General features: G+C 40.2%; 1 protein-coding gene across 11 annotated transcripts in view; it reads right to left on the reverse strand.

Annotated features, from left to right (window-relative positions):
• Nucleotides 1-19,760, reverse strand: part of TMEM163 (transmembrane protein 163) — a 106,700-nt gene that overhangs the window by 6,243 nt on the left and 80,697 nt on the right. For 10 of the 11 annotated variants that reach the window (XM_042827112.1, XM_042827110.1, XM_042827117.1 and 7 more), the window contains 2 exons: nt 16,195-16,291; nt 3,546-3,657 (listed from right to left, as the gene is read on the reverse strand). In XM_042827112.1, the coding sequence (XP_042683046.1) occupies nt 3,546-3,657; nt 16,195-16,291 (209 nt within the window). Of the gene's footprint in view, nt 1-1,300; nt 1,396-3,545; nt 3,658-16,194; nt 16,292-19,760 lie in introns of all 11 variants that reach the window. The other variant, XM_042827115.1, reaches the window with a different exon arrangement.

Raw genomic sequence — 19,760 nt, forward strand, 5'->3', positions numbered from 1 at the left:
AGCCCTGACTGGAACATCAAAGGCAGATCAGTAAGGGACTTGAAGTCTCTTCCTTTCTCTGAACAGGAGTCAGCTAGAGTCCAGGATACCCCAGATGCTCATTAAAAAGAAAATGATTTCACACAATAACTGTTCACAGATATCACAGAGGTTTTTACTCCATTCCAGATATTTGTTTTTCTCTGAGCACAATAGCTCAGAGCTGCACGCACCGCTGACTGCATTAGGGAAGACACACAATAATCCCAGGAACAGATTCATATCTATTACTCATAAATTCTATAGACATCATTTTGGATTCCTTTCTTTCTCTTTTTTAAACTGTTCCTTTCCAAGATCGTCCCTTTAAAATCTTTCCAGAGATTTAGAATGATTAGTGTCATTTTTCCTTCAGCTCTTCTTTGTTATTATGATTATTTTTCAGAGATTATTTTTCAAGATGGTATTCTTTTTGTTTCCAAACTCCCTTTTTCTGATTTTTATGTTCCACAGTAAGCCAGAATGCATTGCTGCTGTGCTACAACAAAAAAACGTCCCTGATAATGCATTCATTTGGTAGATACCTTGATGACAAAGGAAAAAGTCTAACTTGAAATAGCCAATATTTTGTGTTAAGTCAACTTTAGTCAGCCCAATTCTCCATGTCTGCCAACAACCACATGCATGACACTTACTTCTGAATGTCTTTTTTGAGCCAGGCTGATCACATCCCACCCCATCCACACTAAGTCATTGCTCCAAGATGCAGCTAACACTTGACTACTTCTATAGCTGAAATACTTTTATAATCCATCCATACTTTAAGATGCACCAGACCTTTGTCAGTAGGTATTTAAATCCAAAGGAAACCTTGCATGGCAAAGCACGTGTTACTTAGCAAGTCTGTGGCAGATTGAGGAATACAAAGGTATCAGGCTCCCAGAGCTACGAGAAAAGGATCTGGAATTTTTTGTGACTGGTAATGCCACTGGGATCACAAATCTTGCATATGCATGCTTGATTACTGGAATAATTATACCAGTATATCTAAACCAGCATATGCCCAAAGCACTCTGTTAGTGCCTAGTCTGTTTGTATTCCCAAGAAGTATAACATACTACTTCTACTGAGAATGAAATATATATTGTGCATGTATAATATATTAAGTAGAAATTAATTCACTATAAATTTATACCAGTGCCAGTTCCATGTACCAGCTTAATCCAGATTCTATTAGCACGATATCCAAAAGTCAGGAAATAATAAGACATCTTCTTGTCATTATTGGCTGATGCTTCCAAATGATCAAAAAGCTACTTACAAAGGAAATTGTCTCTTTTCCATTCAGGCAAACCTTTCTTTGTTGGTGGCAGGAAATCATGCAGCAGCTGCAGGTATGAATCCAGACACCACGTTCTGTGCATAAGGTCAGCACAGGAAAAAACAGGTGGCAAAATCTGGGAAGGAAATGGGTATCTAAAACCTACAGACAGACCTGCCTGTCTCATCCCTACATTTGTTCTTTGAGATGGTACAAGATTCAAGATAGGAAAGAGCTGTTTTTATTATCCAAAAGGCCATGAACTTTTGTTGTACACAAATCGTACAAGTAACGTTTTGTTTCATAAGGATTAATACATTTAGGCTTCAAAAATCTATGGTTGTAAAGCTCTGTTCTTTAAATACGTACATATACATATGTCTCCTTAATAGAGATTGGCATGTACAAGAGAAAAAAATGCATGTATTTTTGAGAAAGAAAAATGTATGCTTGAATTACTCAATACAGTTTGCTGGTACACAGCCAGTGATCACAGGAGGTAAGTTAGCAGGAAACAGAAAACACTAAAAAAAGAATTGCAAGGGAGTGCTAAATCTGTCTCAGGTATTAAATCATACTGTCTCCTCCTGGTTGTTAATCAACTAAGCATATATGTAAATGTTTTTTTGTGAAAGAAGATATTTAAGTACACAGGGTAATAGCAGCCTCCTACGTTTTCTAAAATAGTCCTAGAAGGAAGAAAATAGAGGTAATAAGCAGAGCAAGGTAATTGTATATCTTATTCCCTAATTTTTTTAATCAAAGAATGAGCAAGCTCCAGCTCAGTGGCAATATAATTAGCTCAAGGATGTAATTAGGAGGGAAGCAATTTCCCAACTCAAAGCTAGAATTATTCAGGAATTTTTCACCTAATATTTTGTCTGAAAAACTGGCTGCTTAAAAAACAAGCCACACTTTTTTTTTTTAAGAGTGGAGGTTAATGTGCCTAGCAAACATGTCCTGCTTACACTGACAGCAAAATAAGGCAGACTCACTGGTCTGCAGCTCCCAGGATCCTTTCCAGAATCCATTTTGCAGGCTGGAGATCCTTTTGATTCAAAATGTCTAGGAAAATCTAGACTAAGGAACAGAAACAACGTGTATTGCAGCTACACACAGAGAGAGGCAGGAGCTTAGTTTTACATTCTGCACTGCTGTTTCTTTTTTTGCTTATTTTCATACATAAATAGACACAAAGTATTTATATGTGGGACAATATAAAATGTATGTGTTCCCATCTATCACAAAATAACTAAGTAGGTTTAAATATCTTAAGATAAAGTAATTACATGCATCCCAAGAGTAAACTTAAAACTGAGTTTCCTTAAAGTGAAATTTTTAGCAGAGTAAAATAATTTACATTCCACAATCCATGAATCATTTACACAGTACTGTGTATCCTAACAGAACATTTCAAACTGTCATGTGATGGAGATTTGTAGGGATCTGTGACATCTCCATCCTCCCACGGGCTCACGTGTTTCCAGAGCAGCCCTCTGGAGCTTTCTGAAGATCCACAAGCTTTAGCCTTGTAAGTGAGAAGAGTATTGGAGCTCACCTCAAAACATGCCTTGCACATGCCTTTACAAAGAGCAACAGCTGGGCACCTGCACCGAGGGCCGGAGCAGTGAGAGCTCCCAAGCACTGCCTGAGTTTCACCACGTGACAAACCCTGGCAGGGTGCAGGACAACAAGCAGTGGCATTGTTTTCCACGTGTCTTACTGTACTGGCCGTACTGGGCAGGTGACAGGAAAAGAACCAGGGCAGCAAATTACCTCTACAGGAGGAAGTCTGAATGATGGCTGAGACTCCTACTGAAAGCAGAGTGACTTTTTCTGCAGCAGACTTTGTATATTTCAGCAGTAGGGATGAACCTGCTCACCAGGTGTAGGCAATGAGGACAGATGTGACTTAGCCAAATCTCTACAAATTGTTGTCATATCCCTACACTACTCCAACCTCTGGCCCATATACACCTAATGTATATTATGTGCTCTCTCTAACTTTTCTGTTATTGCTCACTAGCTACCCATTAACTGTTTGACTTCCATCAGAGGTACTCATTGCAGCTGATGCATCTATGTAAGAAGCCAGAGGTCAAAAATTGCTCTGTTCTGTGTTTTTCCACTTTCTCATTTCAATACACTTCCCCAGCTGCCCTTGTGCAGGGATCACTTGTACCTCTGGGTCTACCACATTCCCTGGGAGAATCTGTAAGTGCAACAGGTTTGTATTCACACTCACCATCAGTTATCAGTGCTCTGCTTGTAAGGACCTTGCCCAGCATAAACTTGATTACTGCCAAAACAGTGCAGAGGATGCCACTTAAAACGGAGACACTATACAGAAAGTCATCCTGAAAGAAAAGATGTCAGACATTAGTCTATTTTCTGGTCCTGTGCAGTATTAAATTACAAATACTAATATAGTTAGTATGCAATTATTTGTGCCATTCAAGTATACAACCTGAGAAAAAGATTTCCTAGATTATGGCTTCCAGACAGCAGTAATTGCTCTTGCAAACGTAATTAATGATGGTTCCAAGCAACACATTTTGAATAGACTCAAACTCCTGAGATTGAGGAGATGAACCACCTGCTGGGCTGACTGCAGGCTGCCTAGTAACCTAACGTCTAATGCAATCAATAAGGAAGTCTGCATGCAGGATGAAGGATTGAAATTCCACTTACCAGACATTTGTTGATTTTTTTGTGTGCAAGAAATAATAATTCAATATCTTTTCTAAAGTAATGTAAAGTCTGGTCCAAGAAACAGGAGCACAGCTGAAGGCAATTCATGTGTGTGACCAGAAGGTGTGGAGCCTGCCTGCACCTCTCTTAGATCCCATTTAATGGCTGACTGCCACTGTGGAAAGATCTCTGGTTGGAGATCCCTCCCTTGTGGAGTCTTTCCTGTGAGCCTGGATCTTCAGAAATGGGTGAGGACTTTTCCTTTGTAACACCATCCCATTTGTGCTGGTCCCTTTGCTATTACACCCCTGTATCGCCCTTCCACTGTGTTAATCCAATGGTTACAGGTGGGATGTGAGGAAACCGCTGGGTACTGAAACACAGCTGCTGCATTCAGGCACCTAACAGCAATCCCTGTGTTTCTTCTTGCCACCTGACCACAGTGCTTCAAAGTAGATGAATTATATTACTCTTAAAACAAGCTTTAATTTAAGCTGTTGTAACATCAGTACAAATAAAGGAAACAGCAAGAATATTTTTATCTGCAGGTCTAAGTGGGCCAGTGCCACAGGGACCCTGTTACTGACTGAAATACTCTGGCCAAAACCCCCACTTATAGTGAACACTGTCACGATGATTCATCAGCAGCTCCATCCATTTCCATTATTTTATTTTAGCGGCAACTCAAGGTGCAAAGAAATAAGGATGAAAAACTGCTTAGCAAGGTATTGGTAATTACAGGTGTGACGTGCTCACATCCCCACAGCCTGGGGGTCAAACCAAACAGTATTTGGTATGTTTTAGTACAGTTTCCTATGTTGTATTTTCAAACTACTTCATTCTCTGTCTGCCAAGAGCCCATTCCTTCTAGTCCTGGTACAATAATGAATATTACAACAAAATGTGCTGAGGGAAAGAGCACGGAACACAAGCAGTTAGAAAACAGAATTAAGGCAACTGGGTAACAGTGGGATAAACAACATGGATAAAGTTATTCTACCAAAATGACTGGATTGTACTCAAGCAATTTTGGAGGGCTATGGAAGGTCTAGTAACGTTTTCTTGATGTCAGCCTAGTATATTTACTATGCCCCAAGATACAGCTTTGATAGTCTGACAAACTCTCATTGGTCTTCCAATTTTAATCTAATCTCAGCTAACACTTAACTAAATATTTTAACTAATATTAAATATACAGCACGAGTAAGAATAACCTGAAGCAGAACAACGTGCAACATCAGCCCAAGGACCACTGAGTCTCCACCCCAAGCTAGCAGAGTGCCGTTCTCACACAAACGTTCCTTAGATGAGCCAATTTCTTTGCACTTAATTTGCAACTGTAAGAGTGACAAAAACCTGATCATGATGCTTTCAAGCATATGAAGGCCCTGCATTTCATTTTTCTTGCTCCAGAATACCAACCCAGTTGGTCACTACCTGATGGGCAACAGGAACTGCCTCTCAGGAGTTACTGCTGCTGAAAAGAGTCAAGCAGAATTTAAAGGGTGACAGTGAAGGGGATGAAAAGAGCAGTGCAAAGGGGTGCCACAGTATTTCGATCATACCATGGATTTTTGGGGTGAATTCAGGTGGTTTGGGATTTTTCAGCCTTACCAAACTCATGGACCATTGGCATGCATCTTGACATGTGTTCCAGCTATTGTATCGTGATCAAAAATAATCTCACTAATTGCTTTACTGGCAGCCAAGACAACTTAAATGTGATACATGTTCTTAATAAATAGATAATAATTAATTAAGCCAAAATTTTATAGAGATTTCAGGAACTCAAAAAACTTCCAGATTATTTTTTTAATAATAGAGCACAAGCTCATTTTGTTTCTAATACTAAATTGACAGCCACCAATACAGCAGGAGATCTGATCCATCAGAGCTTCTCTGCCATCACAGAGAAGGGGAAGAAACCAAAAGTCTCCTCTCCTTGCTTTAGCCTGTTCAGAATAGGTTTTGTCAGAAGATTCCTTTCCCTCTTTTTTCCTCTGGATGTCAAAACTTAATTAATACCTAATGATCACCAGCTCAGAGCAGTTCCACACAACACCCACATGGAGGCGGCCGACGCTGCAGTACCAGGCGAGGAGACAAAACTGAAGTGTAAAAAAAAATCACCTACTTTGACTCCCAGGCCTTTGCTGTGCTTTCTGGATGCCCAGGCAGCTGGAAGAAGCATCAAGCAAGAAGGTTTTGCAACAGGGCAAAGAGCTGCTCGAAATGCTCCTTGGGGCCCACACACAGGGAGAGAGGCTGGAAGTGGTTTAGGACAGCAGCTGGCTCTGCTGCTAGGCCACATAGCAGAGGGTCGCAGAGGATGTGACAGCTGGAAGGAACAACACTGACCACCTGATCCTCAGGGCTACAGAGCAAGGGCACACGGGGCTGGTGAGCTCCCCTTGCTGCTGCAGTGCTCTGAGAGTTAAACACGTCGTACCATGATGTGAAGTGACTGCCAGTGAAGCAACCCATCCTTGGGAGAAAGGAAGACAAGAGGCCAGAACGCAGAGCTAAATTAATAAAATAAGCCCAGCCATCTGGCACTGTCTCCCTCAGGATCTTCCCTCCACTGTGCCCCCTCTGTGTCCCTTTGCCTTAGCATCTGACAGTCATTAACAGCACGAAGCACATCTTGCCAGACTCACCGTACGTATTCATGGTGTTATTTTAATTAAAGCAGCAGCAGCAAATTGTGACAGATGATAAAAATTTAAATTCTGATCATTTCCATATGGTAAAAGCTTCTCAACATCGTAAATAAAGCTCTTCCTTTTCCATTTCTTTTGATCATATTCACTCATTACTATTACACCCTACACGAACCCTCAGTGAATGGACATGCCATCCTACTAGATGGCTTCATGCATAAAACAACAGTGTGCACAAAGCTAGCTGCTCAGCCTGACGGTGACAGTGTCCCAAAAGAAAGCTTTCATACAATGCTTTCTTTGGTCCCAGAAAGGGAATAATAGTGGTCAGCAGGCATCCTTCCTGCACTTCGTCCCAATGCATTGTCCCCACCCGTGCAAATGAGAACAGAGGCCTTCAAAAAATGTGATAATTCTTTTGTGCCTGCTTTCAAATATCTCACTAAAAGAAGTCATCTTGAGGCTTAAGGAAAATTTGTTGATGGTGTTGAGACTTTGATCTTTCCAAATCTATTGTAGAAACTAAAAAAAGCTGCAGGGGATGCTTCAGAGCTTGGCTTAGTAGGTGGAGATGCTCTAACACAATTCTCAGGCTAGTAACTAAATTTTAGCTGATTTGTGCTCCTGGCATCTTCCTAATTCTCACTTTAAGACTTTGCCCTATTTTCAAACCACATTATTTCTACCCATTACTTTTTCCCCCTCCATCCTGCATTTACCACCCTTTACACTCATTTTCACTCTGGGGATGCAGAAATGTTTTCACTTCACCTTCAGTTTACAGTGTTGAGCAAAAAGGTATTTACTGGTATTGGAGCGAGAAAGAATCTTCAATGCTCCTAACCAGTGGTCACATCACGTGTGAAATTAAGGTTAAAATCTGTATGCGTGATTCTCCTCTTTGGCCTTCCTGTACTCTGACCCAAGGTAAGCTGCTGCTTCTCCTCCCACAGCTGCAGCTTTCCTTCCACTCTCCTCAGCTTTCTCTTGACCTGGACACAGCTGGGATCTGCTGGTACCACTCCTTCATCCCATTCCTCTCTCCCAGACCCAGAGAAGGCAGTGTTTTGCTGTGTGCTACCTCTTCTCTGCTGAGCCTTGCCCGGGAAAGAAGGGTTTAAAATAAAACGAGACGCCTTGGCTCAGGAGGGAGGTCTGTATTTCTGGAACGCTGTAGCTGCTGTTGGCAGAAGCAATGTTGTGCCTAGGCCAAACTGAGCAGCTTTGTGGTGTTAAATACCGATTTTGCCCCTCTCTGCTCCTCGCCACCTGTCTCGCATCCCCACGTCAGCCTGATCCTGCAGCGCCTCAGCAGCTCCCTCTCACCTCACCCATCCTGCACACTGCTGGCAGGCCGCTCTCCGAAGGTAACCAGAAAAGAACTGGTTCCCCTGCTCTTCTCCTGAAGGATGATGTTTATACAGTTAGAGAGTCCAAATTTCTATCCTGCTTTCTCACAAGTAATGAATAGTTTATGTAATCAGCCTAGAGGCAGATTCTGGGAAGCTGGAGGCCCATCTCACCAGCTGACTTCAAAAGGGATGAAGGTTTTAATTGCTTTGCACCATCAGAAAACAAACAGACAGCCCCGTGTCTGACTCAGGTAGCAAACTCTTCACACGGAGACATAGAGATCTATTATTAGCACCAAAAAAAATTCTTATGAATGCTTCAACTTGCACCTTTGGTGCTGAAGCACTGTGACAAAGCAATTCCACAGAGCAGAGCACTTGAAGAAGTAAATAATGAAGGCAGTAAGGTGAGAGCTGATCACAGGCCAGGGGCTGTGAAGGGCATCACCTGAGGGGTGACCAGCAATCTGTATCACACAACCCACCGCATGGCCAGCACTTACTTCCTATCGCTGTGCTAAGACCTGAAAGCAAGACTTTTCATTAATCCCTTAAAACAACTTGTAAGCCAGAGCTGAGGAAAAGTAACCAGCTATATTTCACCTGGTTTTCATATCTGCAACATCCTCACCAATCACAACATGCTTGTTTTAGGGCTAAATTAATTGCTTAAGGCCAAACAGCAAAGCATCATACCATATGAAATATCACTGTGATCATTATAAAACTAGATTCTAAAGTATAATTCATATGCTCAGTCATTTGATTTGAAATGGTATGCAATAAATGATATGCATGTATGTAAGAAAATAAAGAGAAGCATGTATGAGGACACACCTTAGGCACACCAGTCACAAGCAGTATTTCCTATATTGTTACTGACCTCTAATTCAGCTGCTGATGTTAAATATATTACGCATTTATTATAAATGACTGAATTAGCAAATAAACCAGAGCTCAAAAAGCTACACTGTGCCACTCCTAGCTTCCGTTCAACAATCAATAATATGTGATAGAATTACAAGCAGCCTAATCTTACAAGGGATTTCATTTATAAAAGCATCGGAGGCGCCACATCAGATGTGCATCACGTCTTTTGTATACAAATTGATTACATTTTCCTTCTTTGTTCTGAAGGAAATGTCAGAAATATGGCGTGATGCTTGCTTACTCTTGCAAAAAAGTGTCCTCTGCCATACTAATGAGGACAAATGCCCAACTGCATTGACATTACACGTGTTATACTATTATCTGGGGAAACATAAGCAGTAACTGAATAGTAAATGGGTATTGATTTACAACCCCAGGTGAAATTAAAACAGTCACTCTCAGTGTTGCTGGGTTGGGCTGGTTTTAGCCTTCTCAAGTAGAAAATGCTTCCAAATTCTTGGTGACAACAGTCAAATTGAAATATACCATTGCATACTTATTATTCAAGAATATATAGTGATAGACATGGAGAAGGTAAAAAGGCAAAAAAAAAAAAAGAATTGTTATTGGAGAGCTGTCAAATGCCAACACTAGCAAAACCAAACACAAAACAACGCTTGAAAACTATGCTTAATGTGAGTTTTAAACGCAGAAATCAAAGCATAACGTCATCAACATTATGGAGTAGCACTAAATATATGCACCAAGTCTGCAGGGTTGGTACTGCCTATGGATAAAGCTCTCTGAAACAACAATAAAGAAATGGTAATTCCTTTTCCAATGGGAATTGTCTTATTGTGGCCAACATAGGCTGGAGAACAAATGCTGTGAGTAACAGGAGGAAAAATGCTCTGAATCTGATAGCTAGGAAAAAAAAAAAAAAAAAAAGTAAATCACTTCTGAGCCACAGAGAAGTGATTCTATTTTAGGTTCAATGCTCAACACTGTAGGAAAAAAAGAACCAAGTGAAATTACGTGATCTGAGAACGATTCATTTAAAATTAAGTGGAAGGGTAAACACAGCGAAGGTTTATATTCCCAGTGCCAAATGTTGATTAACTTTCTAAGTCAGATGTAATGAAGAACAGCCAAAATTATCAGAAAATTTAATTCCAAATACCCTGGAAAGAAGAGCAGCTGGCCTACTTCTAACAATTCCTGCAAGTGCTTTAGGAACAAAGAAAGTGAGGAGAAAAGAAAAAAAAAAAAGAACTGATGAGTGGCAATTTTTTTCCCTAGGGGCCAGGAGTTCATCACTGAAATAATAACTGTGGCACATCATGCTGAAACAGGACCTACAAAAATAAAGTTTTGCTGCTACACAGGGATAAGCGGGATTTGTAACTGCAGCAGTGCGTCCCTCTGCCTTGTGAAAAAAAAACAAATCAAGAATTTTGTGACTTTTCTGTGCTTTCCAAGTGAATACATTCACAGCCACCCCTTCCTCCGAACACATTCAATGTTTAGGCACCTGCACTCACACAGAGAAAGCCCACGGCAGAATTACACACTTAAACCAGACAGAGGGCACTGCCCAGGCCTCCCTACAGCACACCTATGCCTTTTTTTTACCAAGAAATCTAGAACAAATACGCAAGCATCCCAGCTATGTGATAACGATAGGAGAGAAATAAGACTTCCTTCAAAAACAAGTGTTCACAAATTTAGAGGTGTGCCACTACATCTCTAAATTCATAAAATATGAATGCTTTTATTAAAAACATTTTCAGACAAATGAGAAAGGAGGTCACAGCCTGATCAAGAAATAACTTGTGCTCGTGTGTTGATGCATACAGAAACTGTGTCTACATACACACCCACACAAATCTGTCTCCAAAAGAAAATGAAGCACCTCTGCAAACTCCAGGCAAGCTGAGATGTCATTCAGATCATCTCCAGAACATACATAAAGGATTCATCTTCATTTACAGTCCAGGCTAACTGGGGAGGTCCCAGCTGACTGTCAGTTTCCACATCTGACTCCAGTGTACAAGAAGGGCAGGAAGGACTACTGAGGGAATTACAGGCTTAGCAGTGTGACCTCAGTACCAGCAATGTCATCTCACGGCCCATACAGGGCAATCAGGCAATCAGGTGTAGCCAGCATGGCTTTCTGAAAAGCAGCACCTGTCTGATGAACCTGATTCTGTCCTCTGGTGCTCAATGTAAGTCAAAAACTGCCCCACATAGAAAGAATGGTTGGTTTCACACTATTTTTCACAAGAATTGTAGAAACATTGGAGGAATCGCCCTAGTAGTACTTGCAATAAGTAAGATGGGATATTCACCTACAGGGCTCTGCACATTGCTCCTAAAGGCATATGTAGGAGAACAACAATCCATTACGCTTCTCACCATGTGTATTCAATGGTGGTGGTTTCCAGGCTGTTTGGACAAACAGGTCCTTTTAGTTCCCTTTAGTTTCTCCTATTTCTACATTTTATTGTCAACTTTATAATTCATGACTTCATAATTTAACTCATTTAAAAACACAATAATATAATCCTATTGACCAGCTGTTGGAAAGCACTGCTCTGTATCACAAATATTGAAAATGCTAGCAGAAGGGATTGTATTTCAAACCTTGGGGATTAATACATATCTCAATTATTTAAAAGGAAACTTCTTCCCATGATAGAATTCAATTCTTACATTAATTATGCTATTGTATGTGAATAATTAATTCACCAGCCAACTCTCCTGACACAGAATGCCATTTTTCAGAGCAGGCTTCTTTTCAATTATTAGATAACATAACGTGCACAGGAAAAACCATAAGTTTACATAGCAGTGGCAATTTCTGAACAGGCAACTGACTGCAGAATATGGAAGTTACAGTTTAAAGTTCCGTAGAAATACCAATTTAGTGCTCAACAGCAATTTGGAAAAATGAATATAAAATATCAGTCTCTGGTGACTCTTATACCTTCAATCATACGGGCTTTTTGGGCTTCACCGTCTGAAAATGGAGACGAAACTGAAAAGAAACTTACAAAGGAAGTCAGTGGTGACCAAAGATAATGAATATCTCCCATGTGAGAAGTGATTAGACAGAAGAGGCTCTCCTGCTGTCAGAAAGGACAAGTGGGATGTATGAAAGTAGGCTTATGATGGGATGGAGGTGATTAACTGGGAAACAATAATTAAGTGCCTCTTCCAATACAGGAATTATGGAGGGAACGAATGAAATTCTTTGAAAATCTACCATTCTATGGTTCTATGATATCAGAAAACAGTTAAACCACAAAATGGAGTATTCCTTCCCACGGTGCACAATTACAGCATCACATGATATTGCTGATACTAAAAACATACAGAGCTTTAAAAACTGTTTCTAGAAATCGATAGAAGAAACAGGGAACCACAAGCTTGGATCCCCAAAGCCATGGGATGTGCAGAGATGCAGATTACAGAAGCAGGCCCACCTGCTGCTGTCAGGATTGTGCCCCTCAAAATTCTGAACACTGGAACTACTGTCATTCAGTGTGTTTCAATGAAATTATGCTCAGTGGTATAAAAGAGAATTCAGCTAAGTGATTGAAAAGTGCCTCACTGAGCTATCCTGTGAGCCAGGCCTGCAAATTAAGCAGATCCTCTCTGCAGTCTAACAAGGAGCTGTGGACATTTAAGCCCCTTATGTAATGGATGGGGTGCTCAAGCTGGAAATGCCATAAGTACAGCTGTCATTCTCTTTTTGGTTGTCTGAATCCTGGTGAGGACTGTCAGACCTGCAGCTTAAATCATTGTACAAAATGACAAAAATACAACATACTCCTTTTTGTAATGTCCACACAAACAAAATCTGTGTTCCAAACACTTGAAAAAGCATTTCAAATGATTTCTTAGTCACATGAATTCCTCATCCTTTCTTGTTAGCAGTATTTTCATAAAAGCCCCTTGGCCATGATCCATCCACTTCAAGGACAACAGAATCTCTGTAATAAAGATCTCAAATTCTTTTTAAGGAAAAATCTTTCTCACTGCACGAATAGTAAAAACAGACAGATAGTAAACACTGTATATCTTCTATACAACAAGAAATACAACAAACTTTGTATAAATGATCCAGAATGATTCCAAAATGATTAACTATACTTTTAGGTTTTTAATCTTAGCATGCTACAACTCACTAAAGGATACCTGATTGGTTGTTCTGTTAAATTTAATCTGTCCACTGCATACTATTTTCTCTTAAACTAACACAAATTAAGATGAACACAGAAGATACAATTGCTTCCAATTTCTAATTCTGGCAAAGTCATGGAAGTTTACAACAAATTAAGATGTAAAAAACAGACTTTATAGTTCTGACAGTGATGCACACAACTATTAGAGCAACACTCAGAAAACAAATTCTGTCTTCAAGAAAAATTGACAGTATTAGTTTGCAATCAGCATCTGAATACTGAGAGCAATATTTTCCAGTTGGGTTGAACCACAGACTGAAGTCACACATTTAAAATTTCACACAACACTTTGAAAAGTACGCACACCTTTAATGACCTTTGCTTCAAGAAAGACTATTTCAGACCAACTATACAAAAGCATCATGCAATTATGACTCATATGTGAGACACTCTAACCTCTGTCATCTTACTCCAGTAAGGAGCTCTTTATGCTTCTTTTGCATAAGTTTGGTAACTTTTGTATAACTTTGGCAACGCTCTAGATAAAAGAGTAGAAGCAGAAACTTATGCTCTGGCTGACTGCATTTGAGCAGATTTCCACTCTTCTGAGCTAATGGCATTGCCTAAGTGGCTGCAGGTTATCTAAAAACATCTTTGACCAGCAAAGACCCAAAGAACTGGGAAGAAAAACTATTTCTACTGAGACAGAGAGCACTGAGTAATGCTAAGGGAGCATTACACAAATAGAAAATCATATCAGATTCGGGCACAGCTAGAGCAACAGAACAGGTTTCCACTGAACAACATTCTTTTCCTTAAGTATCTTTAATATAGTAAGCTTTACGTTCAATACCTCACTGGCTATTATTCACAGTAATGTATTTGTTATAATCCTGTTCTCTCAGTTGTCTTTTTTTGCCAGTGTTATCCTTAGTTTACAAAGAGATCTTTCAACTGTTATGAAACCCTTACCTGAATCAATTTCACACAGTGCAAGGTACTGGAAGACTTTGAGAAGAGAATCCTTGCCTTGTCATTTAAGAGATGAAGGACAGAAGCATCATGTTTTTTTCATTCCTTGTTCCAACCTACCTTCCAGGCAAAATCAGAAGGTATGAAAAACCCTTTCTCTGTGCATGTGGCATTCATCCTGCAACTAGAGAGCCATGGTCTGTGCCCTGCCAGACACATCTTTCCAACAATTGATATTACTTGAGAGTCAGACAGCCTGACGTCACAGGAACAAAATATTTATCCTCATACTGGGTCAAATGTAAGTAGAATCCACCCACTCAATACAGTTTTTGGGCCACCAAAGTCTGAATCCGAGGTAGTCTGTTACAGATGGGATCTGAGCAAATTCCTACAGGACTTTGAAACATAGTGGGACCTGCTCTTTCTGGACACTTTTCTGTAGATATCAAATTTTATTCCTGCTTTACATAGACTTCAAAAATTAAAAGTTAAAATACAAGAAATTACAACATGTCTCAGAGACTTTTCCTTCCACGTAAGAAACAGAGTCCTCACCTACAGATGATACCTGTAATGATGGAAGATGGCATACCTTTTAAACTTTTGTTTCTACTGCTGAAAACACTAAGTGTTTATTTACCCCCCATGAATTAGATTGAGTCATCCAAATTAATCTGACCTATGCTACCACCAAGCCTTCTTGGCCTACTGCTGCTTCTTATACCTAGACTTCATTTTCTCACTCAATACAAGTCAAACTGCAGCCAGATGCACTGTTTGGGTACAGCTAAGTTAAGAGGTTGTCTTTTACCTGACCATCAGTGTAGGGTCTTCCCCCACCCTTACCAGGATTTCCTTCTGCTTTGCTGGCACACAGGCATCCACGCGCGCTCCCTAACCCAGTTCTGTCACAATGTTTTGGTTGAGTTGGAGAAATGACTACTAAAAGTGTTCAAGTTAACCTAGATCATTTTGACAGAACCAGGCTGGGGAATAACTACATGTGCTGTTTACACTGGTAAAACTGAGGAGGCAGTAAATTATGAAGAGTGGAAAAGAGGAAAAGTGAAATGCAAAGAGAACACGAATCACTTTCAGCCATACAATGCATTTGGCTTCAATTCAATAATGCATTAATTCATAGGCTTTAGCTATGCTACTTGTGGTTGTTCAAATTTCACCATGCTACTGAAAACTATGTTCTGTTGTTGGCCAGTTTTTCAAAAGTTGCCATGACAATACAGCACCCAGTAGGTCATCTGCACTGCTAACATGGTAATGGACTCAAATTTCATTTTAGTTTTTTTTTCTTTTCCCCTCCCCAGCTCTGCCTCCACCTCTTGGACAAAAGTAAGGAGTTGCAATTATATGTGAAGAGTGATACTCGTATGGGAGAAGCCCTGACATAAAAGTCTGTAGACATTACAAATAGACAATACTTCAAGGCTGAATGCAAAACGCCCAGGTCAGGTAGTTTATACAATAACTAAATCTCAGCCTAACTTTTTGGGGCACTTTAGGAACAGTCTTCTGGGAGTGGAACCACTGCCAAATGGCTTTTCCAATGAGCAGCTGATTTGGCTGAATAGAGCTCAGGGAAGTTAATAACCACTGCTGGAAGGAAGCAAGGAGGATAGGACAGAGCAGAGCTGAGATTAGGGCTCCTGGGGAAAGTTGCTCTGTAGGCCAGGTAGGGATTGGCTTTCATAACCAACACAAAGCAGAGAGCAGAAGAAAAACCCTTTGTGATGCTCCATGGTGAGCTGGTTGAAAAGTCAGCTGTTTCACCCAGCATTCTCCCTTTACCTCTTTTGTTCTTGCTACTTGCAAGGCAAGAGCTGGGGGAAAAGAAAAGCTTTTTTCCAAATTAAGATAATGAAATAGTACTAAACTGTGGAAAGATTCTCCTATCAAAATTCCACCACTTCCATTATGCCCAGAGAGACTGCCTCACTTTAAGTAAACTTCTGCAGTCCTGTATAAAAGTTTTAAATGATTATGCTGAAAAAGACTTGGCCTGTAGATGTAACCGTAGAGAAGAAAATGTGGAGTCAAGCCTATAAAAACCTTAAAAACTAGAAGGAGACTTTGGCCTTTCTCTGTCTCACTGGCAGTGTGAGGGATAAAGTGAATACTTCAAAGAACATGAATCAACTTACCACTTCTGGAAGAACCCTCTTTGCAAGATCGTGAATAGCTTTGATCACAATACATATAGATGATAGGAGGAATATGACACCCAAGATAACACAGGCTCTAGAAAGAAAAAGTTAAGAACATAGCAGTGAGAGAGTTGAAAATTCCAGATGATGCATAACAAACAACAAAATTTTACTGGTAAAAAAAATCTTATATATGTAAAGATAGAGGCTGGAATTAAAGAACAGAATGAAAAGAAACATCCTGATCCTTCCCAGTTCTTAAAATCCAGTCTGTGTATGAAAAGACAGGACAGATGTTTCAGATTGAGAATGGGGGAGAAGGCCAAGCCTCTTCTGCTACTGATGATTTACCACACATTCCCTTCGAGGTCTGCTTCTCTCAGTCTGTTTTTGTGTTTTGCTAAGATCTGGCACAATAACAGAAAGTCTTGGTAAGCACTGATATATGCATAGCCAGTTCACTAATCTATTTTCAGATAAGAACTCTTAGAAAATAGTGAAGTACTATAAACACATGCACAGCGAGAGCAATTTAATGCAATTTTAAATGTACAATTTTTTTCTCCAAAATTTATATTTCCTTTGTTTGATACTCATCATTTGGTACCTCTCTGTTAGCTCAGTCTACAGATCCTGTAACTATTCCAGTAGCATGCTACTATTTTTAACAATTCAGACACCAGGTGATCTGCTGGATGGCAACACACATAATGCCCACATCAAACTCGACTGAGGGACTGCAGTTGGACTGATACTGCTCTGCCTAGGTCAAAAGACACAGCAGTGGTAAAAGTGGGCAGCTGGTGATTTTTTATTCCCCAACACAGGGAACACTAAAACACACCATGGACAATCCATATAGTACTGCAGGCAAGATCTCATAAAGAAGCTGCCCTTCTCCAGAGTACAGAAAATGCAGAGGCCAGCACCCTTTCCAGCACCAGAATGGTACATGCTGGACCAGTTATTTGTTTTAGGTAGGCACAGCTCTGTTACATCTGCAGGTAGAGGTGATCAGTAAATGGCCAAAGGTGTGGGAGGAAAGTTCATCTCTTCAGAGGAATAAGCAGAATGGAAAATTAGAGGGCTTTCAGTTTCCCAGTGCATATTTGCAAGCAGATCCCTGCTCTGCTGTTGATTCCTCTCAGAGAATTACAGTTTCACCTTATCTGAATGGATCACTGCAGAGAGGCCTGTCAGAGCATCGTGACCAAGAATGCCAAACTGAAAACCTTTCAGTACCACCCTTATGCATTAATTCTCACATGTTTAGTACTGTTATAGCCTAGACAGTTTATAATTCACCATCCTTCGTGATCACTTCTGTTATGATTATTTTATTTTGGAGTAGATAAAAAACTACTGAAATTTCTACTCACTTGCCTGGGACAAAAGCAGGAGTCAGGTACTTTGAGCACAGAACTGGTTCACAGAAGTTGACAGGCAAAAACAAGAGACAAACACTTTCTGCAAGAATTGCTGACATTTCATCTGAAAGCAGTGCTGATGGAAAACCTGTTTCATCATTCACAGCAGGCTTAAACCAATATAACCACAAATCCTCAAGTTGGGAACAATGCATTAAACTTTTTGTGCTGACATGTTCTGTTTAACACCAAGGCAAGAGGAGACAGTGAAACATCACCTTCCACTGGCATATCTTCTATTCCCTGTAAACATCTTCTGGGGAAGATGAGCAAACTTCCCAAAGGTTTGGCAGCAGCCTTGCTGGCACAAGCTGAATGGGCCCAGGGAATGAGTGCTTGCCCTGACCAGTGCCTGGATTCAGCTCTCACTTACATTGGACTCTTTGTGCTTTCTTTGTAAACTCTTCCACCACACATTTCTAACTTCAATTTTGTATCTTTGCTTATGCCAGCAGACAAATAATAACTTCAGCAATCTTGAGCTGCTTATATTATTTCCTAGATAAGTTTTACTGTGTCAGAAAAACTCCCCTATCCATACTTAGCTGTAAATAGCTAAAAGAAGAAAGAAAAAGTACATTATAACAGTGGCAAGAGTATTAATAGCAGAGAGAAATACAGACTGAGGCTTGACTCAGCATTCAGTCAGGTCTAGCTTCTCCTTTATATGCTGGCTTTTGGAATCCACTGCCATGCAAAATTCATGAGTAATGGCAAAGTACTTTAAGTGCAAAAATACATGTTTCTTGTCCTCGGGAGTGTATCAATTTACCTGCAAAGCCACCAGAACAAAATGGTGCATAGCGATTTATTTTAACTTCTTTTGCCAGATTTCTACCTAAACTGCAAATCATAAAAAATACAACCAAATAAGAAGCCTCCAAAAGTTAATCTGAAGTTTAACTATCATGGACAATAGGAAAAATAGATTGTAGCCTGGCCCTTTTCAAGCCATTAGACAACAAAATCTTTCATACTAGCTCGATAATTGCCATCTGCTACCAATTACCCAACTGTTTTGTATCTACATTAACTGTTTCCAGCTGCAGGTGAAAGGTGTTAGCGCCAAGGTTGGAGGTAAATGCAGTTTTGTTAATAACATTCATTTCACTGGATGAGCAAACTGCCATTTCTAAACAATTTCAAGGCAACTCAGAAGAAACTATAAAACTAATGGAGAAAGTGCTAAACAGAAATTTGGTTTGACTGAAAAAAAAAAAAAAAAAAAAAAAGACCCAGGTAATATTTTCCAAATACCATGGGTTTGGAATTGCCATACAGTAATGTTCTTCAGGTCCCCTGAGGCATGAGGGCACTCTGCCCAGTGCCCCCCTTGATTAGCAGATCTCCAAGTATGATGAGCCATCAGTATCTCTTCCTTACACCTCCCATCTCCCATTGGAAACTGTGTTCAGTTTCTGCCTGCTGCCTATCAAGAAAAACATTCAAAAAGTTCTTGCTAGATGCATTAATCAGCCTGACTCTATCCTACCATAAATCTATCAGTGCAGGACTAGGTGATCTCTTTTCCAGCCTCGGCGATTCTGTGTGGAGAGGACTCACACTGACCTGGGGACTGCCAGTCTCTAAACACATGGAGGAAAGCAACAGCACATGGCTGTGAGCTGGGTGATCCCACAGCCCTCCCTGCCTGCAGATTCTGCACGCCACAGCTTTTGCCCACATTCTGCTCGCTGTGCTGGGCTCTTCACCAGCATGGCACGTGCAGGTGGATAACGTGATTCTACCCAGCAAGGCCATAGTTCCCCCGCATACTTGCCAAACCTTTCCAGAGCTCTCTGCTATTCCCAGTTTTCATGACTGCAATATCAGGTCCCACTACCTAAATGTTCCTTCAAGGCTATCGTGTCACAGCAAATTCACTCTTGTAAGAAGTTTTTAGCAGGATCCGCAATTCCCTATCAGTTTTCTTAGAAGTCAAAGTTTCTCCCTGTTTGATTTCAAAAACCTGAAACATTAGAAGTTCCATCTTGAATTGAAGTAGAAAAAAACAATGCATGCATTTTTTGTGAAAGCCAGCATTAGCTATGTAAGAAACCTTCAAATGTAAGTAAATACCTTACTCTTACTTTAAAAGCAATGTAAGAAAAAATTCTTTTAAATCCTGTACTTATT

Source organism: Centrocercus urophasianus, unplaced genomic scaffold (assembly GCF_019232065.1).
Source record: "Centrocercus urophasianus isolate 14NV4802_14NV808 unplaced genomic scaffold, USGS_Curo_1.0 seq_28, whole genome shotgun sequence".
Taxonomy (NCBI): Eukaryota; Metazoa; Chordata; class Aves; order Galliformes; family Phasianidae; genus Centrocercus; species Centrocercus urophasianus.